Below are 21707 nucleotides of genomic sequence, written 5' to 3' on the forward strand. Positions count from 1 at the left end.
CCTCATTGCATGTGCTGCAATCATATCTATAGGGTGGTGTATTAACAGGATTTGATGTATTGCAAAAAAAAAAAAAAGTTTCAATTTAGATGTACTGTTATGAAATCTCTAATCTTAAAAGTGGATTTCTGTATGTTTGTCATTCACTGACAGCCCTGAATAATAGGTTTTTATTATTATATTACAACAACATGGTATACACACAGCATGAATTATTCAATTATTACTCAATATAACCCCTTCCCGCTGAGCGTACGCAGATGTGTGGCCTCGGCTTTCGGGGGTTATACCGGGATAATGCCTGCAGCAGTGACAGCAAAAAAAGTGATCAATTTTTTTTAAAAAACATAATTTAATAATATAAAAATAAATAAAATAAATAAGAATTTTTTTTTTTTAACGCGCCCCGGTCCCCGCGAGCTTGCGCAGCAAAGAAAACGCATACGGAAGTCACGCTCGCATATGTAAACAGCGTTCAAAACACACATGTGAGGTATCGCCACGATCGTCAGAGGGAGAGCAATAATTCTAGCACTAGACTAGTTTGTCGCCATTCTACGAGTGCGTGCAATTATAAAGCGTGACATGTTTGGTATCTATTTACTCGGCGTAACATCATCTTTCACATTATACAAAAAAATTGGGCTAACTTTACTGTTTCCTTTTTTTAAAATTCATGAAAGTGTCCCTTTTCCCAAAAAGTTGCGTTTAGAACACCGCTGCACAAATACCGTGTGACATAAAATATTGCAACAATAACCATTTTATTCTCTAGTTTCTCTGCAAAAAAAATATATATATAATGTTTGGGGGCTCTAAGTAATTTTCTAACAAAAAATACAGATTTTAACTTGTAAACACCAAATGTCAGAAATAGGCTTAGTCATGAAAGGGATGACAGAAGTTAAAGTGTATCTGTAACCAAAACTGTGTGTGGCAAAGGATTAGAACCCCCATCTGGTTTTTACTGCAGTCAGATGTTGCTTCCTGTCTGGTGAAAGGTTGTCCCCAGAACAGAAAAGTGAGGGGAAATCTCCCTAACTGAGCCCTGGACTATATCTAAAATCCACTAGATATTTGAACCTTTCCACAGTTTTTAAAAACATCCCTTTTTTAAAATATACAGTATGTTACTAAAATAACAAATGTGCTAATATACATTTTGGTAAAAGAAAAGTTTTCTTCAGTAACCACAAAAAAAAAATATGTTAATTAACTTACCTGTGTGTTTAAATAATGTAGTGTTGCTGGCAGTGCCATGGCCGCATTGGCCGATAATATTAATGTCTGCATACTAAGGTTCTGGATAGAGTAGGGAAAAAAAAGGTATTTATGTACTTACCTGATCATCATAGCGGTAAGTTAAAAATTGCTCCCCTGTTGTGTCTTCCAGAAAACTTCCTTGTGGAGACAGTGCAAACTCTGGAAGAAAGTACGCTCCTTGTTCTTGCTCAGCTTTAGCCTGCAAAGATACAGTTGTGTACATGAGTTTTACTGCGTATAATGGCATAGCTTATATCATCATCCTAAGAATGTTATATACATCACAGGTTTTTAACCCAAATGATGAGTAAGAACTAATAGAAAGTAAGTAAATATAATGTTACAAATGTTAACATTGATGTATGATGAATGCAACAGGCTGAGCTAGTCTCAGCTCAGGCTTCTCCTCTATACCGCACCATGCATTAAAAATATGATATGACTGGTAAATTAAAGAGATTGTAAGGGTTTTATTTTTTTTTTTATAGCAAACATGATATACTTACCTGCTCTGTGCAATGTTTTTTCACAGAACAGATCCTCCTTTTCTCAGGTCCCCCACCAGCACCTCCTGGACCCCCCACACCTGCTAAGTCCCCTATAGCAAGCAACACTGACAAACTCCCTCCTCATGGACTGTTATTGACAGCAGCAGGAGCCAATAGCTCCCGCTGCTGCTTCTGAGCTAGTGAGGAGAGAGAGCAGCATGCTACTCGCGTGCACAATGCTGGATTGACATCGGCCTAAGTACCCAGATAGCAAGTAATTGCAAGTTCTGGTTCAGTTATGTTGTGTAATAGTCATCCCACCACAGGGGTCACTGTGGCTGAATTTTTATGCTGTAGACTTGCAGAACTCTTGCTGTAGACCCACCACTGCGACTTTGCTCTTGCGAGAGACTTGCCATACAATTTTGCTACAAATTGGTAAAGTGTCAACTAGAACTTGTGCTTCAAGTGCTCTGCAAGTGTACAACTCGCCAGTGAAAATGTGCAGCAAGTTAGGGGATCTATTTTTGCAGGGTGTCCATTTTGCTAGGGGTGGGTCTTTTGTTACTAGGAGGGATCTACTGTTGAGGGAGGGGGTCTATTGATGCTGGCTGCTGTGAGATTAGTTGTTGCTGCCGGAGGTCTATTGTTGCTGTGGGGGCGTTTTATTGCTGGGGGATCTATTGTGGCTGGATGCAGGGGATCTATTTTACTGTTTTTCTTGTTATCATTAACAAATTCTATACAAATTTCTTAGCACCACAAAATGATACTTTGTTCTGTAGTCTTTAAAAGGGGCGGTACTGGGAGGTGGGTAGGGGGTAGAACCAAGGAACAGTGCTCGGCGGTGGGTAGGATTAGAGACAAGGGTGACTTGGAAAGGGAGAGTTCCTGCACCTATTCTCTCAGAAAAAAGAGTAATAAAAGGAGCCCAAGGGCCTCTTCACACAAGGGTGTTTTATAAAATCGTGCTTGCTGCAACTTTTGAGCACTTTCATAAATACGCACTTTACATAGAGTTCAATGGTAACACATGTAAAATGCAATGTGCATACAATGTACCACACCTAAATGTCAAAACTAAGAACAAGCCCTTAACGTCCACCTCCTGGCTTAAAAAGAGAATACAAGATATAAGACCCCTTTCACACTGGGGCGGTTTTTAGGTGCTTTAGCGCTGGAAATAACCTCTGTTAAGCGCCTGAAAACCTCCTCCCATTCATTCCAATGTGACTTTTCACACTTGAGCGGTACGCTTGCAGGACGTTCCGAAAAGTCACGCAAGCAGCATCTTTGGGGAGGGTTGGGAGCGCTCTATTTAGTGCTACCAAAAAGCCCTCCCCATTGGAACGAATGGGCAGCGCTTTCAAAGCGCCTGACAAACGCTTCGAAAGTGCGGCAAAATGGGAGCTTTTGACCCTTTTTTCGAGTTAGAACTGGCCGAAAAGGGCAGCACTTTAGTGTTAACGGATGGTGCATTCAGTGTGAAAGCACTCTTTTGCGTTGCTTTTTGGCCGTTAGCGGGTGCTTTTAACCCAATAAAAAGGGTTCAAAACTCCTGTTTTGCGGCGCTTTGAAAGCGCTGCCCATTCATTCCAATGGGCAGGGCAATTTTGGGAGCGCTCCCAACCCGCCACCAAAGATGCTGCTTGCAGGACTTTTCAGAAGTCCCACAAGCGCACCGCCCGAGTGTGAAAAGTCACACTGGATTGCATGGGAGGCGGTTTTCAGGCGCTTATACAATACATTTTTAGTCCTCACCATAATGGACACATAAATTAGGTATAGACCCACTATATATTCCCTTGTAAAACTTTTTTTACATATTTTTGGATATTTATAGAAGCAGCCGAGCAGCTTGACCTTTGATAGAAACCGGGCTGTTTCTCAGGTAATTTCAAAAAGAGTCTGTAAACAAAGGGTTTCTTGCAATTCAGCTGAAAAATAATCATGCTAATGATATGAAAAGAAGACTAGAGCTCCACCCATTGACTTGATAGAAAACTACATTAAATTAATTTGCAAAATAAATACAATTAAGAAAATATTGCAAGTTCTGCCAATTTTTATTTTTTTTCTGACAATAATTTACAGTAAGAAAATATGTACAACCACTTTTCATTTATTTGATAGTTATACTCTTATATAAAAAGAACACTCTTTTTTACAAGGAAATAAATGAATACCAACCTATAGGAGGAGTAGTGAATATTCACTTCACAAAACTTAGCAAATAAGGTAAAGCTGCCTTTACTTCGAACATCCAATCTTGTGCAATCTAAAAATCCTTGTTTTTAAATTCCCCTTGCATGTGATTAAATATTCAATACACCATAAAATCAACCCTTAAAATCAATCCCTTAGAATTGAATTGTCTTTAACGCAAACTCTTGTCACATGTTTCCATCTATATAGTTCTAAGCCTGTAATCTATCCAATAACCCAGAAAAATAGAAATTCTGTTTTTATGGGTGCTGAATCTGATGGTGAAAACAAATGAGACAGTTTGAATTATAAACAGCATAATTTTTATGTGAGAAATTTCTATAGAATAGGCAAAAAAAAAAAAGAGTAAAGTAGATAAAAAATAACTATTTGTGACATTTGTACCCCAAGATTTGCGATTTTATGCATAAATAAACTGTAAATTGTTTTGCTTATTATGGTTATTATAAGGGGGGAAACAGGTAACACTAGACCTTTTTCTGTCTGATTTATTTACACTTTCCTTAACCCATAATGTTATAATAAACCAAATGCAGAGAAAAGGAAGGAAACGGGAAGTACTTAAAAGCACTGAAGAAATAAAAACAGAATTGGCAAGATCCACAACAGTAAATAATGCATTCCTGCTTCTGTGAAATGTGGTCAAATGAATCATTCTCAAAGGAACCCAGGGAAATCTACAATGCCTTATCAGTGGGTATAAAAAAAAACATTGCAAATATAATATAATATGCAGCAGCTAAGGCATAGCTAACAACTGCCCCTTATTTGCAAGAACAGTCTCTCCTTTGGAACCAAATGCCCCTATCTATTTTGCCCCAGTAGAATTGCAGTACTGAATAATAGTATAACCCTCACGAGTTCCATATTAACCCTAGTGCTTTTGTTGTAGAAAAGGATAACTTCACTCAAATGTTATAATGGCCGGGTTATGCCAATGTAGGTGCAGGGGTATAGATCGCTTTTTACAGTCTTGCACACTACCATCTTCAATCTTCTAATTACTTTGCATGTTTATCAGATGATTTCCTGTTGAGGTTACCAATGGAACCGTGTAACATTTGGAAAAGTGTCCAGGACCAGAAAAAAATATAGGGTTGCCACCTGTCTGGTTTTGATTTGGACAGTCAGGTTGTTTGGCTCATCCACCAAGTTTTCAGATCTAAGTCTGGGTAGCACAGAGTGGGGCTTCAAGGGAGTCTTGTGTGAAACTATGTCAACCAACCAGCTGCACAGAAAGTGTGGCAGGGCCAATGGTGCAAAAGGCATAAGAAATAGAGCGTGCTTGGAGCGTCCTGTCCACCCACGGATAACTTCTAGTATCACGCAGGGCATGATAGAGGAGGAGAGGCGGCAAGCTGGAAGTTATCCGCTGGTGGACAGGACGCTCCAAGCACGCTCTATTTCTTATGCCTTTTGCACCATTGGCCATGCCACACTTTCTGTGCAGCTGGTTGGTTGACACAGTTTCACATGAGAATCCCTTGGAGCCCCACTATGTGCTACCACATACACTATATGGAGAATCCAACTTCTTGGGGACCTTGTGTTTGGGTGTTCGCCCCATGTGTGGTTTAGCTTCCTCAGCTCCCGTGACAGATGACTTATCCCAGTGGTTCCTTTTAAGTGCAGTATTATATCCTGTCTTCCAGTCCCATATTAACGGATGCATCCACTCCTGATAAAGTGTCTTTACAGGAAACGCGTTGATAAGATGCAACCTTGTTCTAGTCAGTCATCACTGCATCTATTTATTACCCCTCTCATTTCTTGTCTCCTTACTGAGTATTTACACCATACATTGGTAACTGGAATGTGCTGCTATTTTGTTTTTAAGGTTGTATATATATGAATTACCTTGATTATGTAATTGTATTTTTTCATTTTATGTGTTCATGAACTGTACTTTATTCAACATTCACATATATGTATTGGCTTTTAATGTATTACATACTGAGTGCGATTCTATACCCTCTTTATGTCAATAAACTCATTAAGGCCCCTTTCACACTGGGGCAGTTTGCAGGCGTTATTGCGCTAAAAATACCGCCTGCAAACCACCCCAAAACAGCCTCCGCTGTTTGTTCAGTGTGAAAGCCCGAGGGCTTTCACACTGAAGCAGTGCGCTGGCAGGAGAAGAAAAAATCTCCTGTCAGCCGAATCTTTGGAGCGGTGAAGGAGCGGTGTATTCACTGCTCCTAAACCGCTCCTGCCCATTGAAATCAATGGGACAGCGCGGCTATACCGCGGCAATACCTATACGAGTGGTTTTAACCCTTTTTCGGCCTCCAGTGGGGGGTTAAAACCGCACTGCTAGCGGGCGAATACTGCGGTAAAACAGCGCTAAAAATAGCGCTGTTTTACCGCCGACGCCCCCTACCGCCCCAGTGTGAAGGGGGCCTTAGTTATTATGTATGTATTGCCTTGTTCACTTGCCATTTGCCTCACATAAAGTCCCAACTTCCTTTCTAGTTTTCATTGATTCAGGGATGGAGGCACATATTACCATATGTATGCCTCATCTAAAGCCCATTTTCCGCCCCTTGCCCTTTCTATGCATGTGGGTGATTTAGGGAAATTTGAAATATGGCAAATATATGGCAAAGAATCATTAAAGTGATACTAAACACACATTGTCCCTTCTGTTTCTGTATGTGGATGATGGCACTGTAATTATTTTAATGAAAAAAAAACCTAAGTACCTTTTTGCTAACTGATATACAGTTGCCACATGACCCAGCTCTTTTTCAGCCTGTCTGCAGGGAAACATAAGCAGGAGAAGCTTCTAGTCCTCTGCTGCTGGTCACATGTTCAAAAAAAAGCCTTTGGAATACAGGGTAAAAATAAATAATTAATATATATAAACTGTTTTAAATTGTCATACAAATAAATATTAAAAAACAAATTGTTATTTTTTTTTTTTGGCAGTAACATGTGTCTTAGAATAAGAGGGGGGCGTGAAGCTTCTATGAATCTACATGTAATATCCCACCCTCATTGTGTTTAGCTGGTTAGTGGGCATGGAGGAGGAGGGATGGAGTGGGGTGTCATTTACCACTGTGTATACACCCACATGTATGACTCTATAGTCACATGGGCTGCTCAGATGTGATAGGGAGGAAATTCTCAGCATAGAAACTCACTGAAAACTGAGCATGTGCAGAGGTACCACTACAGCTGCAAAATCCCTAGCTGAATTGGGGACATGAACAGAATGGGGAGATAGAGAGCACCAGGATCAACCAGGTTTTTGCAGAATACAGAAAACGAGTCTCATAGTGACTGAGTGAGTATGAACAGCATGTAATACTGCATGTATTGATAGTTTTTTATGATGTGGGTTTAGTGACACTTTAAATAGCGGAAGAACAAAAATAAGGTATTGCTGAGTAAATGGAAAAGGCACAACAGTACACAATAAGTAAATATGTAAATTTATGATTCGGTATGTACAATTTTACATTATTTTCTAGACTAGAGATGTACAACTCTAATGCCCTGTACACATGACCGGTTTTGCTGTCGGAATAAACTCTGAAGGTTTTTCCGACAGAATTCCGCTCAAGCTGTCTTGCATACACACCAAATTCCGACCATCAAGAATGCGGTGACGCGTGACAACACGTCTCGTACTTGCTTCCGAGCATGTGTCATTTTTGGTACGTCGGAACAGCATACAGACGAACGGTTTTCCTGATAGGAATTTGTTCAGTCGGAAAAATATAGAACATGTTCTCTTTCTGAGTCCGTCTGAATTTTGGACATAAAAAGTCTGATGGGGCACACACATGGTCGGAATATACGATGAAAAGCTCCCATCGGACTTTTTCTGTCGGAAATTCCGACCGTGTGTACGGGGCATTAGCCTCACAAGATGCAATCTAGAGTGGGTTCAGTACTTTTTCTTAGAAGGAAACTGCAGTCACAAGTCACAATATACACCAATAACTCAAAACGCTATGGGGCTTCAAGCGCTTAGTCTGTCATTTCTGATTGGTTGATGTAGCAGAGCAAAGAGTGTTGTAAATCCACGACATCTAAGACCAACTTCCTCTTATCAAAGAAAACAGTTGATTGGGCTGGATTTGGACAAACTTTACTACCCAGAAACAATACCTTGAGGTCAATATACTAGAACTGAAGAGTGTAAAATCTGATGAAGCTCTGCAAAAAAAAATCAGCCTCCCGGTTTTTTTCAAAAGATGAATTGAACAGGTTGAAGTTAGAAGCTGACTGGCTACCATACACAGCTGTACCAGATTTTGCACTCTCCATTTTTGTTAAATCAACCCCATTGTCTGAGACAGCCTTTTTCAACCAGGGTGCCCGGGCACAGGGCCGATCCTGGGCGGGTGCACGGGGTGCAAGCTGCAAGCTGCTGCAGAGGAGGGGTGCCGAAGACGTGGCACTCACTTGACTTAGCAGCGGCGCCCCCCTGAGACCCAGTCGTCCTGTCCACAATGCCTGCCCTGGCTGGCCACCTCTGCTCTGAGCTGCACTGGTTGCTAGAATCTCCTGCTGCCCGGCGTCTAGCAACCAGTAACGTCAGAGGCCGCGGCAGCCCCAGCATTCAGAGAGCTTTGCGCCTATTAAACTAGCTCCACCCACCTGTTCCATGTTCTTCGGACAGCGTGGCTCAGAGCCAGAGAGAGGGGAGATGCTGCCTGTGAGTGACTGAGCTGAGCGCGCTGTCCACATGCACTGCACCAGCATAGCACCTGTCGGCTGCCACTGCCTGAGCCTAGTGTTCCAACCTGACACTGTCTGTTCTGGAGGCTCAGAACCCTGTCCATTCTGCCACCAGGCTGTTCTGCAAGTAAGTTGTGCCATCAAACGCAGCCACTGTGCCATCAAATGCAGCCACTGTGCCATCAAACGCAGCCACTGTGCCCATCAAACGCAGCCACTGTGCCATCAAATGCAGCCACTGTGCCCATCAAACGCAGCCACTGTGCCCATCAAACGAAGCCACTGTGCCCATCAAACGCAGCCACTGTGCCCATCAAACGAAGCCACTGTGCCCATCAAACGCAGCCACTGTGCCCATCAAACGAAGCCACTGTGCCCATCAAACGAAGCCACTGTGCCCATCAAATGCAGCCACTGTGCTCATCAAACGTAGCCACTTTGCCATCAAACGCAGCCACTGTGCCTATCAAACGCAGCCACTGTGTCCATAAAATGCAGCCACTGTGCCAACAAAAGCAGCCACTGTGCCCATCAAACGGAGCCACTGTGCCATCAAACGCAGCCACTGTGCCAATCAAATGCAGCCACTGTGCCCATCAAACGCAGCCACTGTGCCCATCAAATGCAGCCACTGTACCCATCAAGCTCAGCCACTGTGCCCATTAAACGAAGCCACTGTGCCCGTCAAATGCAGCCACTGTGCCCATCAAACGCAGCCACTGTGCCATCAAACGCAGTCACTGTGCCCATAAAATGCAGCCACTGTGTCCATCAAATGCAGCCATTGTGTCCATCAAAAGCAGCCACTGTGCCCATCAAACGCAGCCATTGTGCCATTAAACGCAGCCACTGTGCCCATAAAACATGGCCACTGTGCCATCAAATGCTGCCACTGTGCCCATTAAACGCAGCCACTGTGCCATCAAATGCAGCCACTGTGCCCATCAAATAGTCCACATCACATGCTGTCACTGTGCCCATCAAATAGTGAAACATCAAATGCTGTCACTGTGCCCATTAAATAGTGCCACATCAAATGCTGTCGCTGTGCCTATCAAATAGTGCCACTGTGACCCCCCGCCAAAGGGGAGGGGTTAGTAACATGACCACGCCCATGTGGGGGCACCAGAAATATTTCTTCACCCAGGCGCCTGTGGCCCTAGGATCGGCCCTGCCCAGGCACCCTGGGGTGCCTTGAGGTATCTTCAGGGGTGCCTTGGCAAAATGCCTAAAAATTTCCCAAAAATTGTATACAAGCCAGCGAGTGAAACAGTTACATAAAGCTACAGATTTTTATTGTGCACCATTACAACCTTCTAGCCATTGGTGTCCTAACAACCAATGACATCATCAGTTAATAAGGAGGATAATGGTTGTGCTGGGGTCACATTAGTTGGGTGATAGAGAAAAAGGAATACTAGTCAGTAGCAGTGTTCAAAAGTGTATTTGCTTTGGAAATCACCTCTAACGTTGGGTGTCCTAAGTGTGTGGATGTTGCTGCATTATGTAAAACTGTTAGAATTGTTTTTTACATTTTAGAATGGGGTGCCTCGAGACTGTCCATAATTTTAAAGGGTGCCTTGACCGAAAAAAGGTTGGAAAACACTGGTCTGAGAGACAGACTTGATTTTTTAATAAATGCCTAAGGCTCACCATACACGGAGCAAATTTCTTTCCTGCAAAGGGTTGCAGGAAAGAAATTCACTAGATTCTCCCATCAACACAGACAGTGTTGATGCGGTAATCCCTCCTGCCGGGCCATTGACTTCTCTCGGCGGGATTGGGCAGGGGAGAAGACAGTGATTGTCGCTAGCTCGATTGATCAACTTGGTACATTCAGCCTACCCATTACCTGTTTGAATCAGCAGGAATCGGACAATATTTGAACTGTGAATGGCTGGCCTGAGACCTTAAGAGAGCATTACACTGTTTTCCAAACAACTCATCTAAAACCAAAAAGCACCGTCTGATCAATATGGTTATATTTTATACTTATATTTACTACTGAGTTTTCTGCATTCCCCCTTAACAAAACAAAACCATTGAGATTCATTATCATTAAAAAAAAAAAAAACGGAGAAATTCTAAAACTGTATGAAGATAATAGATCAGCATAGGCCATTATAACTCGAGACGTGAATGGAGCCTATCAATTCAACTAATATGTCTGCAATCTCAGGCAATCTTCTTTAGCATTATATATACTGAACATACATAAATTATAGAATAAGGTATAATTGACACTGAATTTGCCAGAATTGAATCTTTTGCCTTTTTACTGTTTGGTCACATATACATAGTTACATAGTTACATAGTAGGTGAGGTTAAAAAAGGACACAAGACCATTAAGTCCAACCTATGTGTCTGATTATATGTCAGTATTACATTGTACTTATGAGTTACTTGCTGACCTGAAATAAGAATGCAGCCAGTGAAGATGGAATTCCAAACCTGTTAACTTATTCCAGGCCAGTGAGTCACTTAGTAGTGCAGCTGTATTTTGTACAACACCCTTTTTTATGCTCTTCTCTGTGACAGAGGACTTTGATGAGAAATGGTGTTTTTTATGGTGCAGCATTGTTTCTGATGAAAGATTACAAAATTGTTCACAGTAAAATATAAACTGTTCTATAAATACTCCCAAAAATAAATACATACCTGTGTGATATATATGTATATAAAAGTAATAAACAGTACTGACAGTATGTCTCAATATCAACAAGCATGTGCTTTCCATCTGTAAAAACCCTATATTTAAAACAAAAAACTCCAACATAATTCAGTCATTTTAGTGTTCACGAAACAAAGAAAGCTATGTGGGGAAACAAGCTGCAGCGTACTTATCAAAGAGTTGTGTGAATTTACTCTTACAGAAAAAAAAAAAAAACGTAAAAAATATTTTACATTTATTTTTTATAAAAAAACTGCTTTATCTTTTTTATCCAAAGCACATAGATGTTAGTTTTTGCTTGACACCTTGGGGTTGATTTACTAAAACTGGAGAGTCCAAAATTGGTGTTTAAGAGTTTAAAACAGGTTTTTTTGCTAGAAAATTACTTAGAACCCCCAAACATTATATATTGTTTTTTTTCTAACACCCTAGAGAATAAAATAGCGGTCATTGCAATACTTTTTTTTGCACCGTATTTGCGCAGCGGTCTTCTAAGCGCACTTTTTTTGGAAAAAATTCACTTTTTTGAAAAAAAAAATAAGACAACGGTAAAGTTAGCCCAATTTTTTTTTATATTGTGAAATATAATGTTACGCCAAGTAAATTGATACCCATCATGTCACGCTTTAAAATTGCGCCCGCTCGTGGAATGGCGTCAAACTTTTACCCTTAAAAATCTCCATAGGCGACGTTTAAAAAATTCTACAGATTGCATGTTTTGCGTTACAGAGGAGGTCTAGGGCTAGAATTATTGCTCTCACTCTACCGGTCGCGGTGATACCTCACATGTGTGGTTTGACCACCGTTTTCATATGTGGGCGCTACTCACGTATGCGTTCGCTTCTGCGCGCGAGCTCGTCGGGACAGGGCACTTTAAAATTTTTTTTTTTTTTATTATTTATTTTACTTTATTTTATTTATTTTTTCACTGTTTTTAAAAAAAAAAAAAAATTTGGATTACTTTTATTCCTATTACAAGGAATGTAAACATCCCTTGTAATAGAAAAAAGCATGACAGGTCCTCTTAAATATGAGATCTGAGGTCAAAAAGTCCTCAGATCTCATATTTAGACTAAAATGCAAAAAAAAAAAAAAAAAAAAAAGTCGTTTAAAAAAATGACACAAAAAAAATTGTGCCTTTAAGAGAAGTGGGCGGAGCCGTTGTAATGACATCGCTCCGGCCGTCACATGGTATAGAGACGGGTGGGGGCCATCTTGGCCTCACTCGTCTCAGTACCTCAGCAGTGACAGGACCCGATCTCCTCCGCCGCTACCGACGGCTCCGGTAAGCGGCGGAGGGCGCGGGAGAGCGGCGGGAGGGGGGGTGGCACCTCTCCTGCCGCCGATAACGGTGATCTCGCGGTGAACCCACCGCAGAGACCACCGTTATCGTGTGCAGAATCGCCGGCCCTAAAGATGGATACCTCGGTTGTGGCAGCAGCTGCTGCCGTTACCGAGATATCCATCTTTAAAAAACAGGACGTCAATATACAGTGGGCGGTCGGGAAGCGGTTAAAGTGGAAGTCCATGCAAAAAAAGACACCACAGATCTAACATTAACCTCTCTATCCCTGTAAAGAAAAAATGAGTATATATACCTCTTTGGAAGGCTGATCTGACCTGTTCTGACCCGATCTCCAGCGGTGGAAGCTCTACAGAGGATAAGGCCGACATCGGCTGTGAAATGAACAGGAAGTGACGTCACCCATAGAGTTACCTTGGGGCGTCCATTGTCATCCGTCTCCTTTGCATCCACCTCTACAGTGAAGCCATGGCTGACAGCTCAGCGTGGGATCCGATAGGAGCAGGTCAGAACGGCTTCCAAAAAGGTATGTGTACTTGTTTTTTCTTTACAGGGATAGAGAGGTTAGTGTTAGATCCGTGGTATCTATAGATGCAGGGATTTAAGTTTTTGCATAGACTTCCACTTTAACTGAACAAGCTGAAGTTAGCAGCTGATTGGCTACCATGCAGAGCTGCACCAGTTTTTGTACGCTCCAATTTTAATAAATCAAACTACCGAGTCCAACATCGGTAGTTTTAATTCTGTCTTAACCATTAAATTATATTTTCCTGAAATAATGTCTTACTTCTTAACCTCTGGCATAGTCAAAGAAGAATTATCACTATTTTTTTTTTTTTTTCGATTTTCAGTTTTTGATGGGATATGTAGTACATCTTCCTAGGTGCCCTAAAACACTAGCTGTAATGTCCCTTCCTCCATGGTGCACAGCTGTGTGACAGCTCAGCTAGTAAGGATATGGCTGCTTTGGTAATGAGCAAATGTCTCCCACTCTTAGCCCTTTCCCAAGTCAAGCATCGGCAAGAAGAATGCACAAGGTGAGGTGTGTCAGCCTCCCATCACTTTGCATTCTACTTGCCAGCGTTTGCCTTGGGAAAGTGCTGGGAGCCAGAAAAAGGTGCTACAAATAAAAGCAGTCATCTTATTGCTATTGTCGTTTTATTGCTATTGTGTGGCCATGCACCAAAGTGGGGGACACGTTGGCTGACATTGCAGCTAGTGTTTGAAGGAACCTAGAAAGATGTAATAAAGTACATATGGCATAAGAAAAAAGAGTGATAACTCTTTTTTAATCTTGATCCTGATCGTAGAACCTTAAGCTGGCCATACACCTATAGATTATCTGCAGATTTTCTATGGTTAGTTGGAAAAAGTGCAACAGATTTCTCCATGTTCACTAAACTGTGTGGACGGAGGAATCTTCCACTTTTTCCATCTAACCATAGAAAATCTGCAGATAATCTATAGGTGTGTGGCCAGCTTTACCCTTACCCTTCTTTCCTTAGTTTTTCTGGAGCAGATCAGAGCAATACCAACTGGTCAAAGCGGTCACATGCCATGATTAATCGGACGCACAGCTCAGTAAATAGTCTAGAAATAATGTAAACAAAGTAAAAGTAAAAAAAAATACCCCACTGTGTTATGTTTCACTATATAAAGAGAAGGTTCTGGAGTGGCCATCTCAGTCTCCTGACCTCAATATCATTGAGCCACTCTGGGGAAATCTCAAACATGCAGTTCATGCAAGACAGACCAAGAATTTACAGGAACTGGAGGCTTTTTGCCAAGAGGAATGGGCAGCTTTACCATCTGAGAAGATAAAGAGCCCCATCCACAAATACCTCAAAAGACTTCAAGCTGTTATTGATGTTAAAGGGATTAGGAACTGGGGTATGTAAACTTTTTATCAGGGTCATTTGGGTCGTTTCTGTTGTCATTATGATTTAAAAAGAGTAAACACAGTTAACTGATAATAAATGGCTTCAGCCAAACACTAAACATAAGTGAAAGAAATGTTTTTGTGTTATCATTCATATGCTCTGAAAAATGGCCAAGAATCATAAATTCTGCCAGGGTATGTAAACTTATAAGCACAACTGTATATATTCCCATAATCCTTTGCACATCAGAAATGCAGGGTGCCATTGTGTCATCAAATTCTGTTGCAAAATGAATGCTGACATGTTAATATGTTATGATCAATAAGAAGTGAAAGGGGGGGCGTTTAAGGCTTAAGTAGACTTAGGGCACAGAATGAACCTAACAGGTGTAGTAAAGCCCATTTATAATCTAGTGAGCAGACTGCGGGAGGGGAGGTCACACTGCTGGGATGGAGATTGTATCACCACCCTGGCTGTAAAAGGTGGAAGGACTGTTGAAAAGAATTGCACTTATTTTGTCAGTTAAACTATTTGGCTGTAGCTCTGCATTAATGATAATCTATTGATAAGTACTGAGTATTAATATTGTTTCTATAAAATATATTGTATGCACCAATATATTTCCCCATTTGATGACTTCATCAATATGAAACAACAAGGCCACATACAGCATGCCACAGCTACTGTAATGTATAAACCATTTAATTTTATTCCGTATGGTGTTTCCCAAATAAGCCCAATAAAGGAATAACCAACATTCCATTCCAGAGGTGTCTGCATACATGCCACAGGCAATAAAAAATCTCCATAGAACTGAAATAACCTTGTAAAAATATAACTTATTATTATCCAATTAATTATAAATTACCACACATCTTTCAAAAACCATAAATCCATACACAGTTCCCATATACAACAAGAGCCCAGGCTTTCCTTTCCCACACACTTTTTATTATATAATAAACATTTTGCCACAGCACAGAAAAGGCCTATATAACCACACAGGAAGCCCAATTGCTGAAAACCACAAACCAGTTCAACAAAGATGGTAACAGGGGAGGTTAGTGGATGTTTCTGGAACTTTGATTTCATCCTGCTTTTCACACATTGAATATTCATTGCTAAAAGGGAACATTGCTAAAAGGGAAAGACCATTTGGAATAACTATTCACAGCCTCCTGCCCGCTTTCTTTGCTATAGGGGTGGAGATAAAAACAGAAGTAGAGAAAAACTCTACATTGTTACTATTGACTAATGGTAGCACAAATATAAAACATATTAGTGATTCCTGCATTAATTTATTCTTCTCTGCAAATTTTCTCTTGCCTAATACAGATTTACTCCTATGAAGCATATTAAAAATGTTGAAATTACATGTTTAGGCATGCCTGGGAAAACTCTGATCAACGTTGAAGATTACCAAGCTGGACCAGAGATGACCATAGCTGGTACTCATTTTTCTTAATAATGAAACTAATTTTCTGCAACATATGATGAATCGTCTAGATATCATTTTGCGTGTGGTTACAAACAGTCATCTTTTTCCCTCAACATTTATTTAGAAATCCAGTGGGAAGAATAGGTATTTTTGTATGTATGTGTCAGGGCTGGGCCCAGCCCTTCCTTCTCTGAGCTTGCCGCTCAGCTGTCGGCTAATTGCCAGCTCCTATCTGTTCACAGTGACTCACCTGTTGATGATCCTGCTTGTCGGTCCTGCCTACTTAAGCCATCCAGTCCAGATGATCTCTGCCTTCATCTTGGTCACATCTCTAGAGACACTCTCCTGTGTTCCTGTTAAAGACTTGCTTGGCTGACATTTCTTCTGGCTACTTTTGTTTCAGTCTGATTCATGGTTTCTGACAGTAGGCAAAGGCCATGAATTCAGAAGATGAAGTAAATCCACTTGTTGGCAATATTTTTTTCCAGATTGGATGAGCAGGATCGCCGCATGGATCAGTTTGCCATGGCGATTCCAGGTAAGTCGCACGGCTCACCTGGAATCTCCCACTGTGGCTGCTCCGGTACAACTTATGTTGCAGGCCGTCCCTGCTGCTGCACTCTGTGCAGGCACCCGCCTTGAGTATTACCTCTATAAGAGGTATGCCTGGTTCCGTTCCGCTTCCCCAGCGATTTGGGGGCGATCCAGTCCAATGCAGAGGATTTCTCAACCAGGTTGAGATATACTTTGAGATGCTGCCCCAGGCATTTCCCATGGACAGAAGCAAAGTAGGTTTCATGATATCTATGCTTTCTAAGGGAGCCTTGGCCTGGGCAAACCCTCTATGGGAGACGCAAAAACCTGTTGTCTTGCGTTACCCTGAGATTGTGGCTTCTTTTAAAAGGATATTTGACATTCCCGCACGCTCCGCTTCTGCTGCCAAGTGCCTCATGTCCATCAAACAGAGTATGAGAACTGTTGCTGATTACGCATTGAATTCCGTACTCTGGCAGCAGAGGTTGCTTGGAACAATGAGGCCCTTGTGGCTGCTTTTTCTCATGGTTTCTCAGATACCATCAAGGATGAGATAGCAGCCCAAGATATACCCATTGACTTCAAACTCAGAGAAAGACTCTCTTTTAAGGAGTGCGTGCAGAAGCCTCCTGTACATTTGTCTCCACGTTTTGAAGTCCCACCCTTGCCTCCCTCACCTGCCATGCCTCCTGGTACCGAGTCGGTCAGTGAAGGTGAACCCATGCACTTTGGTTTCACGCGTCTCTCTACGGATGAGAGAACCTTTAGGAGGAGGGAGAGATTGTGCCTTTATTGTGGCCAGGCAGATCACTTTCTGAAGTCTTGTCCTACCCGTCCAGGGAACGCCCGAACCTTGAGGTCCTGTCATGGACAGACCTTAGGTGGCAGTGTTTCGTCCCCAGTTATCCAGAAGGTAAAGCCCCTGGTTTCGGTTACCCTTTCTTGGGCTGAGTCGTCCCTCGAGATACAGGCTCTAATCGACTCTGGGGCTGCCGGCCTATTCATTGTATCCAAGCACTCGATTCCACTGCAGCTGCGTGACACTCCACTTACCATTAAGGCTCTCGACGGGAGACCTCTACAGCCTGCCTATGTGACTCATGAGACTGTTCCCTTGTCCATGGTCGTAGGGGCTCTTCACCATGAGATAATCCAATTACAAGTTATTTTCTCACCTAACTTTCCGCTGGTTATTGGTTATCCTTGGTTACAGAGGCACAACCCCTCTTTTGATTGGCTCCGTGCTGAGGTTCTCTCCTGGTCGCCACAATGCAGTAAGACATGCTTCCAGAAAGTAGCCAAGGTCCTGTGCACCTCTTCACTCTCCTCCCTGCCGAAGGTATACCGCGATTTTAGCAATGTCTTAGTCAAAGGTCAAGCCCGTAGTTTGCCTTCACACCAGTCGTATGATTGCGCAATTGACCTTCAACCTGGTGTCTTACCCCCACTTGGCCGGGTTTACCCTTTGTCAGTCTTGGAGGATAAGGCCATGGAGGAGTGTGTTGCAAACGCACTTTCACGAGGTTTCATCCACAAATCCTCGCCTCCTGCTGGTGCTGGTTTCTTCTTTGTAAAGAAGAAGAGTGGTGAACTAAGACCTTGTATTGATTATAGGGGTCTCAATCATTTCACGATTAAGAATGCCTATCTGATTCCGTTGATTACGGAGTTATTTGACCGCCTCAAGGGAGCAACGGTTTTCATGAAGCTTGATTTGGGAGGGGCATAAAATCTTGTCAGGATTAGGGAGGGCGACGAGTTGAAAACTGCATTTTGTCACGGACCTGGCCGGAGCAGAGGCTGTTGGAGAGGACTGTATGCAAGCCTGTTGCCCACCGATTATGGGCCCTAGCATTTGAGGTGAATGAGAAATCCAGTCTGAACTGTATTAATCGGACTCAGTCATGTATATATTGTATGGGGACTCCTTACTGTAGATTTGTGTCCCTGAAGAGGGAGGGGGGTTCCTCCAGCAGCCCCCTGCTGATAAGACTGATTCATTCTGTTGGGACACATCCTGTGAGGAGATGCTGGTGTTATCAACATGTGTTTATGTTAATTGAGAGAGCTGATCACATTAGCCACCAGCACTGGCTAATAGACGAATGGTCTAGGCTGAGGAGGGGGGAGATTGTTGTTTGTATTGTTAATTGTATTAATGTGTGAAGCTGAGTGCCCACAAGACTGTCATCTGGTCTGGGTACATTTTGTAGTAAATTAGGTCATGTTAATTAGGTTAGCTTTGAGTCATCCCTGCTGTATAAAGGTCTGTGAGATCTCAAAATAAAGGTAGTTCTGATGTACTCCAAGACTGGTGTTGTCTAGTTCTTGGGGTTCCTATGGCCAGATCCATTGGACTCGTGTTCCAGAACTTAGGAAGCGGTATATGACGGAAGCACTCAAGCGGAGTGTGGGGCGTTCCGTGACATTGGTGGCAAGCAGCGGGAAAGCTTCCTGAAGTCTGGGACATCCAAACTTCCATCTGGATCCAAGGTCCAGATAGCAGAAGAGGAGAGGTACAGATACCAGCCGCCATGGATGAGGAATTCAGAAGGAGGTTGCGAGAGATGCAGATACAGCACAGAGGACCAGTATCGGAGCAGGTCCTGCTGGGATGGTGTGATTCTATTCGCTGCAAACTCTGGAAGGAAGCGCTAGCCCGTGAGCAGCGACACCAGGGAAAAGTTCTCCCCTCCATCGAGGAAAGGTACTGGTCGCAGTACGGACTGCGGGTGCGGTTTTTGGGAGAAAAACCACACAAGAAGCAGACAGCTGAATTAAGCAGGCTGGTCTGGGCAGAGATGAAGCTGGATGAGAGCTACAGAGCCCTCCGGTGGCATGTATCCCAAGCATGTCCCTGGATAGCGGATGACAGCCCAACGGAAGGCTTAAGCTACGGCGGCTTGGGACTGTTGTTTGTGAAGCTGACAGGGGACCCTAACTTTGGGAGTGATTTGGAGCGGCGGGTGGACGAAATCATGGATTTCAGAGAAGGGCTACTGAACATTTCGGAAGTGCACTGGGCACAGGAAGATTTGGAGTTTCTGGCCGTTCAGGAATGGGAGCTAGAGATCGCCTACAGACGGCTGCTAGACATTGCTCAGTGCCAGGGCTGGGCTCCCTTTGCCTGGGACTATCAGGAAATACCAGCTGACAACCCTGAAATCCTGGCTGAAGAGTCGGCAATGTGGCAGAGCGATAGTGTGCTTTGCCAACCTGCCCCCACAGCTATGGAGGCGGAGGTCTTATGGCGGATGCAGCAAGTGCTGACTGACCTTGATGATCCTGTTTCTGCATGGGATGATCTTGGATGGAGGAATGTGCCTGTCCAGCAGCATGCCAGAGAATCTGCAGTGGAAAATCTGGAGATTGCCATCCCCAAAACTGAAGTGCTGACAACAGGGCAGAGCTCTGCTAACCTCTGCCCAGCACTGATAACATCTTCTGGGTTCCATGGACAGGAGATGGTGAACCTCCATCCCCAGACACCAGTTGCAGAGACATGGGATTTGATAGACTTTTCTGCTGAGGAAGAACAACCTGATGAGCCTCCAGCAGAAGAGCTGCTATCATTGCCAAAGTTCACTGTGTTCTGCCCAGCACCAACAGTGGCTTTGGCCTTCCTGAGAGAAGAGGTAGTCGGCCTTTCTCCCACAACACTGACAGGGACATGTGATTTTCTGCCAGCAGCATCTATGGAGTTAAAACAAACTTCTCCAGCTGAAGATCTGGTAACTGAACAGAGGGTCCAAGACCTCTGTCCCACACTTTTACCAATTCCAGAGACTGGGGATTTAATAGACGTTTCTGTAGAGGAGGAACCACCTGGCAAACCCCCAGCAGAAGTGCTGGCAACCGGACAGAGGGTCCAAGACCTCTGCCCCACACCTGCAGCAATTGTGGAGGCCCAAGGTGAGGAGGTGGCAGTCTATCGCGAGCTGCAGATCAGGATCCAAGGAGAGAATGCAGTCATCACCTCACAACTGCAGCTTGATCTGGTGTTGGTTGATGGGGCTTCAGTCCCCACCTGTATACCCCAGGGATGCTGGGCAGTCGGCCCAGATCCCCAACAGCAGAATGGAGTGAGCCCAGTCCTCCTGTCTTCTCTCCAGCGGCAGAAAGGATTCCAGGGAGAGGGGCCAGTCTGGGCCTCTCCCCAGCGGCAGATATGTTCTCTGAGAGAGGCAGAGGATGGCTGGGTGAGTAATACACTGTTTGGAATAATTTGTTTGGGGTACTGTGTGGGTACAGGCAGTAGAGGACTGGAACTATGGACTAACTTCGGAGTCAACCCGTCTGGGGTCTCCTCCTGTGTTAGTCTCCTGCCGAAAGGGGAGAAATGTCACGGACCTGGCCGGAGCAGAGGCTGTTGGAGAGGACTGTATGCAAGCCTGTTGCCCACCGATTATGGGCCCTAGCATTTGAGGTGAATGAGAAATCCAGTCTGAACTGTATTAATCGGACTCAGTCATGTATATATTGTATGGGGACTCCTTACTGTAGATTTGTGTCCCTGAAGAGGGAGGGGGGGTTCCTCCAGCAGCCCCCTGCTGATAAGACTGATTCATTCTGTTGGGACACATCCTGTGAGGAGATGCTGGTGTTATCAACATGTGTTTATGTTAATTGAGAGAGCTGATCACATTAGCCACCAGCATTGGCTAATAGACGAATGGTCTAGGCTGAGGAGGGGGGAGATTGTTGTTTGTATTGTTAATTGTATTAATGTGTGAAGCTCAGTGCCCACAAGACTGTCATCTGGTCTGGGTACATTTTGTAGTAAATTAGGTCATGTTAATTAGGTTAGCTTTGAGTCATCCCTGCTGTATAAAGGTCTGTGAGATCTCAAAATAAAGGTAGTTCTGATGTACTCCAAGACTGGTGTTGTCTAGTTCTTGGGGTTCCTATGGCCAGATGCATTGGACTCGTGTTCCAGAACTTAGGAAGCGGTATATGATGGAAGCACTCAAGCGAAGTGTGGGGCGTTCCGTGACACATTTAATACCAGAACAGGCCATTATGAGTACCTCGTAATGCCTTTTGGCCTTTGTAACGTCGCAGCAGTTTTCCAGGAATTTATTAACAATGTCCTCTGAGATTTGTTGCAGTTATGTGTGATGGTTTATCTCGACGATATCCTCATATTTTCAAAGTCCCTGGAGAGCCACCACACAGATGTCTGTTATGTGCTTCAGAAACTAAGGGAGAACAATC

The 21707-nt window shown here is 43.3% G+C and overlaps 1 protein-coding gene across 2 annotated transcripts in view; it reads right to left on the reverse strand.

Moving 5' to 3' along the window:
• Positions 1-21707, reverse strand: part of ADAMTSL3 (ADAMTS like 3) — a 754066-nt gene that overhangs the window by 609304 nt on the left and 123055 nt on the right. For both annotated transcript variants that reach the window (XM_073618577.1, XM_073618575.1), the window contains exon 3: positions 1343-1462. In XM_073618577.1, coding sequence (XP_073474678.1) covers positions 1343-1462 — 120 coding nt within the window. The remainder of the gene's footprint in view (positions 1-1342; positions 1463-21707) is intronic.

This window comes from Aquarana catesbeiana, linkage group LG03, assembly GCF_042186555.1.
Source record: "Aquarana catesbeiana isolate 2022-GZ linkage group LG03, ASM4218655v1, whole genome shotgun sequence".
In the NCBI taxonomy this organism is placed as follows: Eukaryota; Metazoa; Chordata; class Amphibia; order Anura; family Ranidae; genus Aquarana; species Aquarana catesbeiana.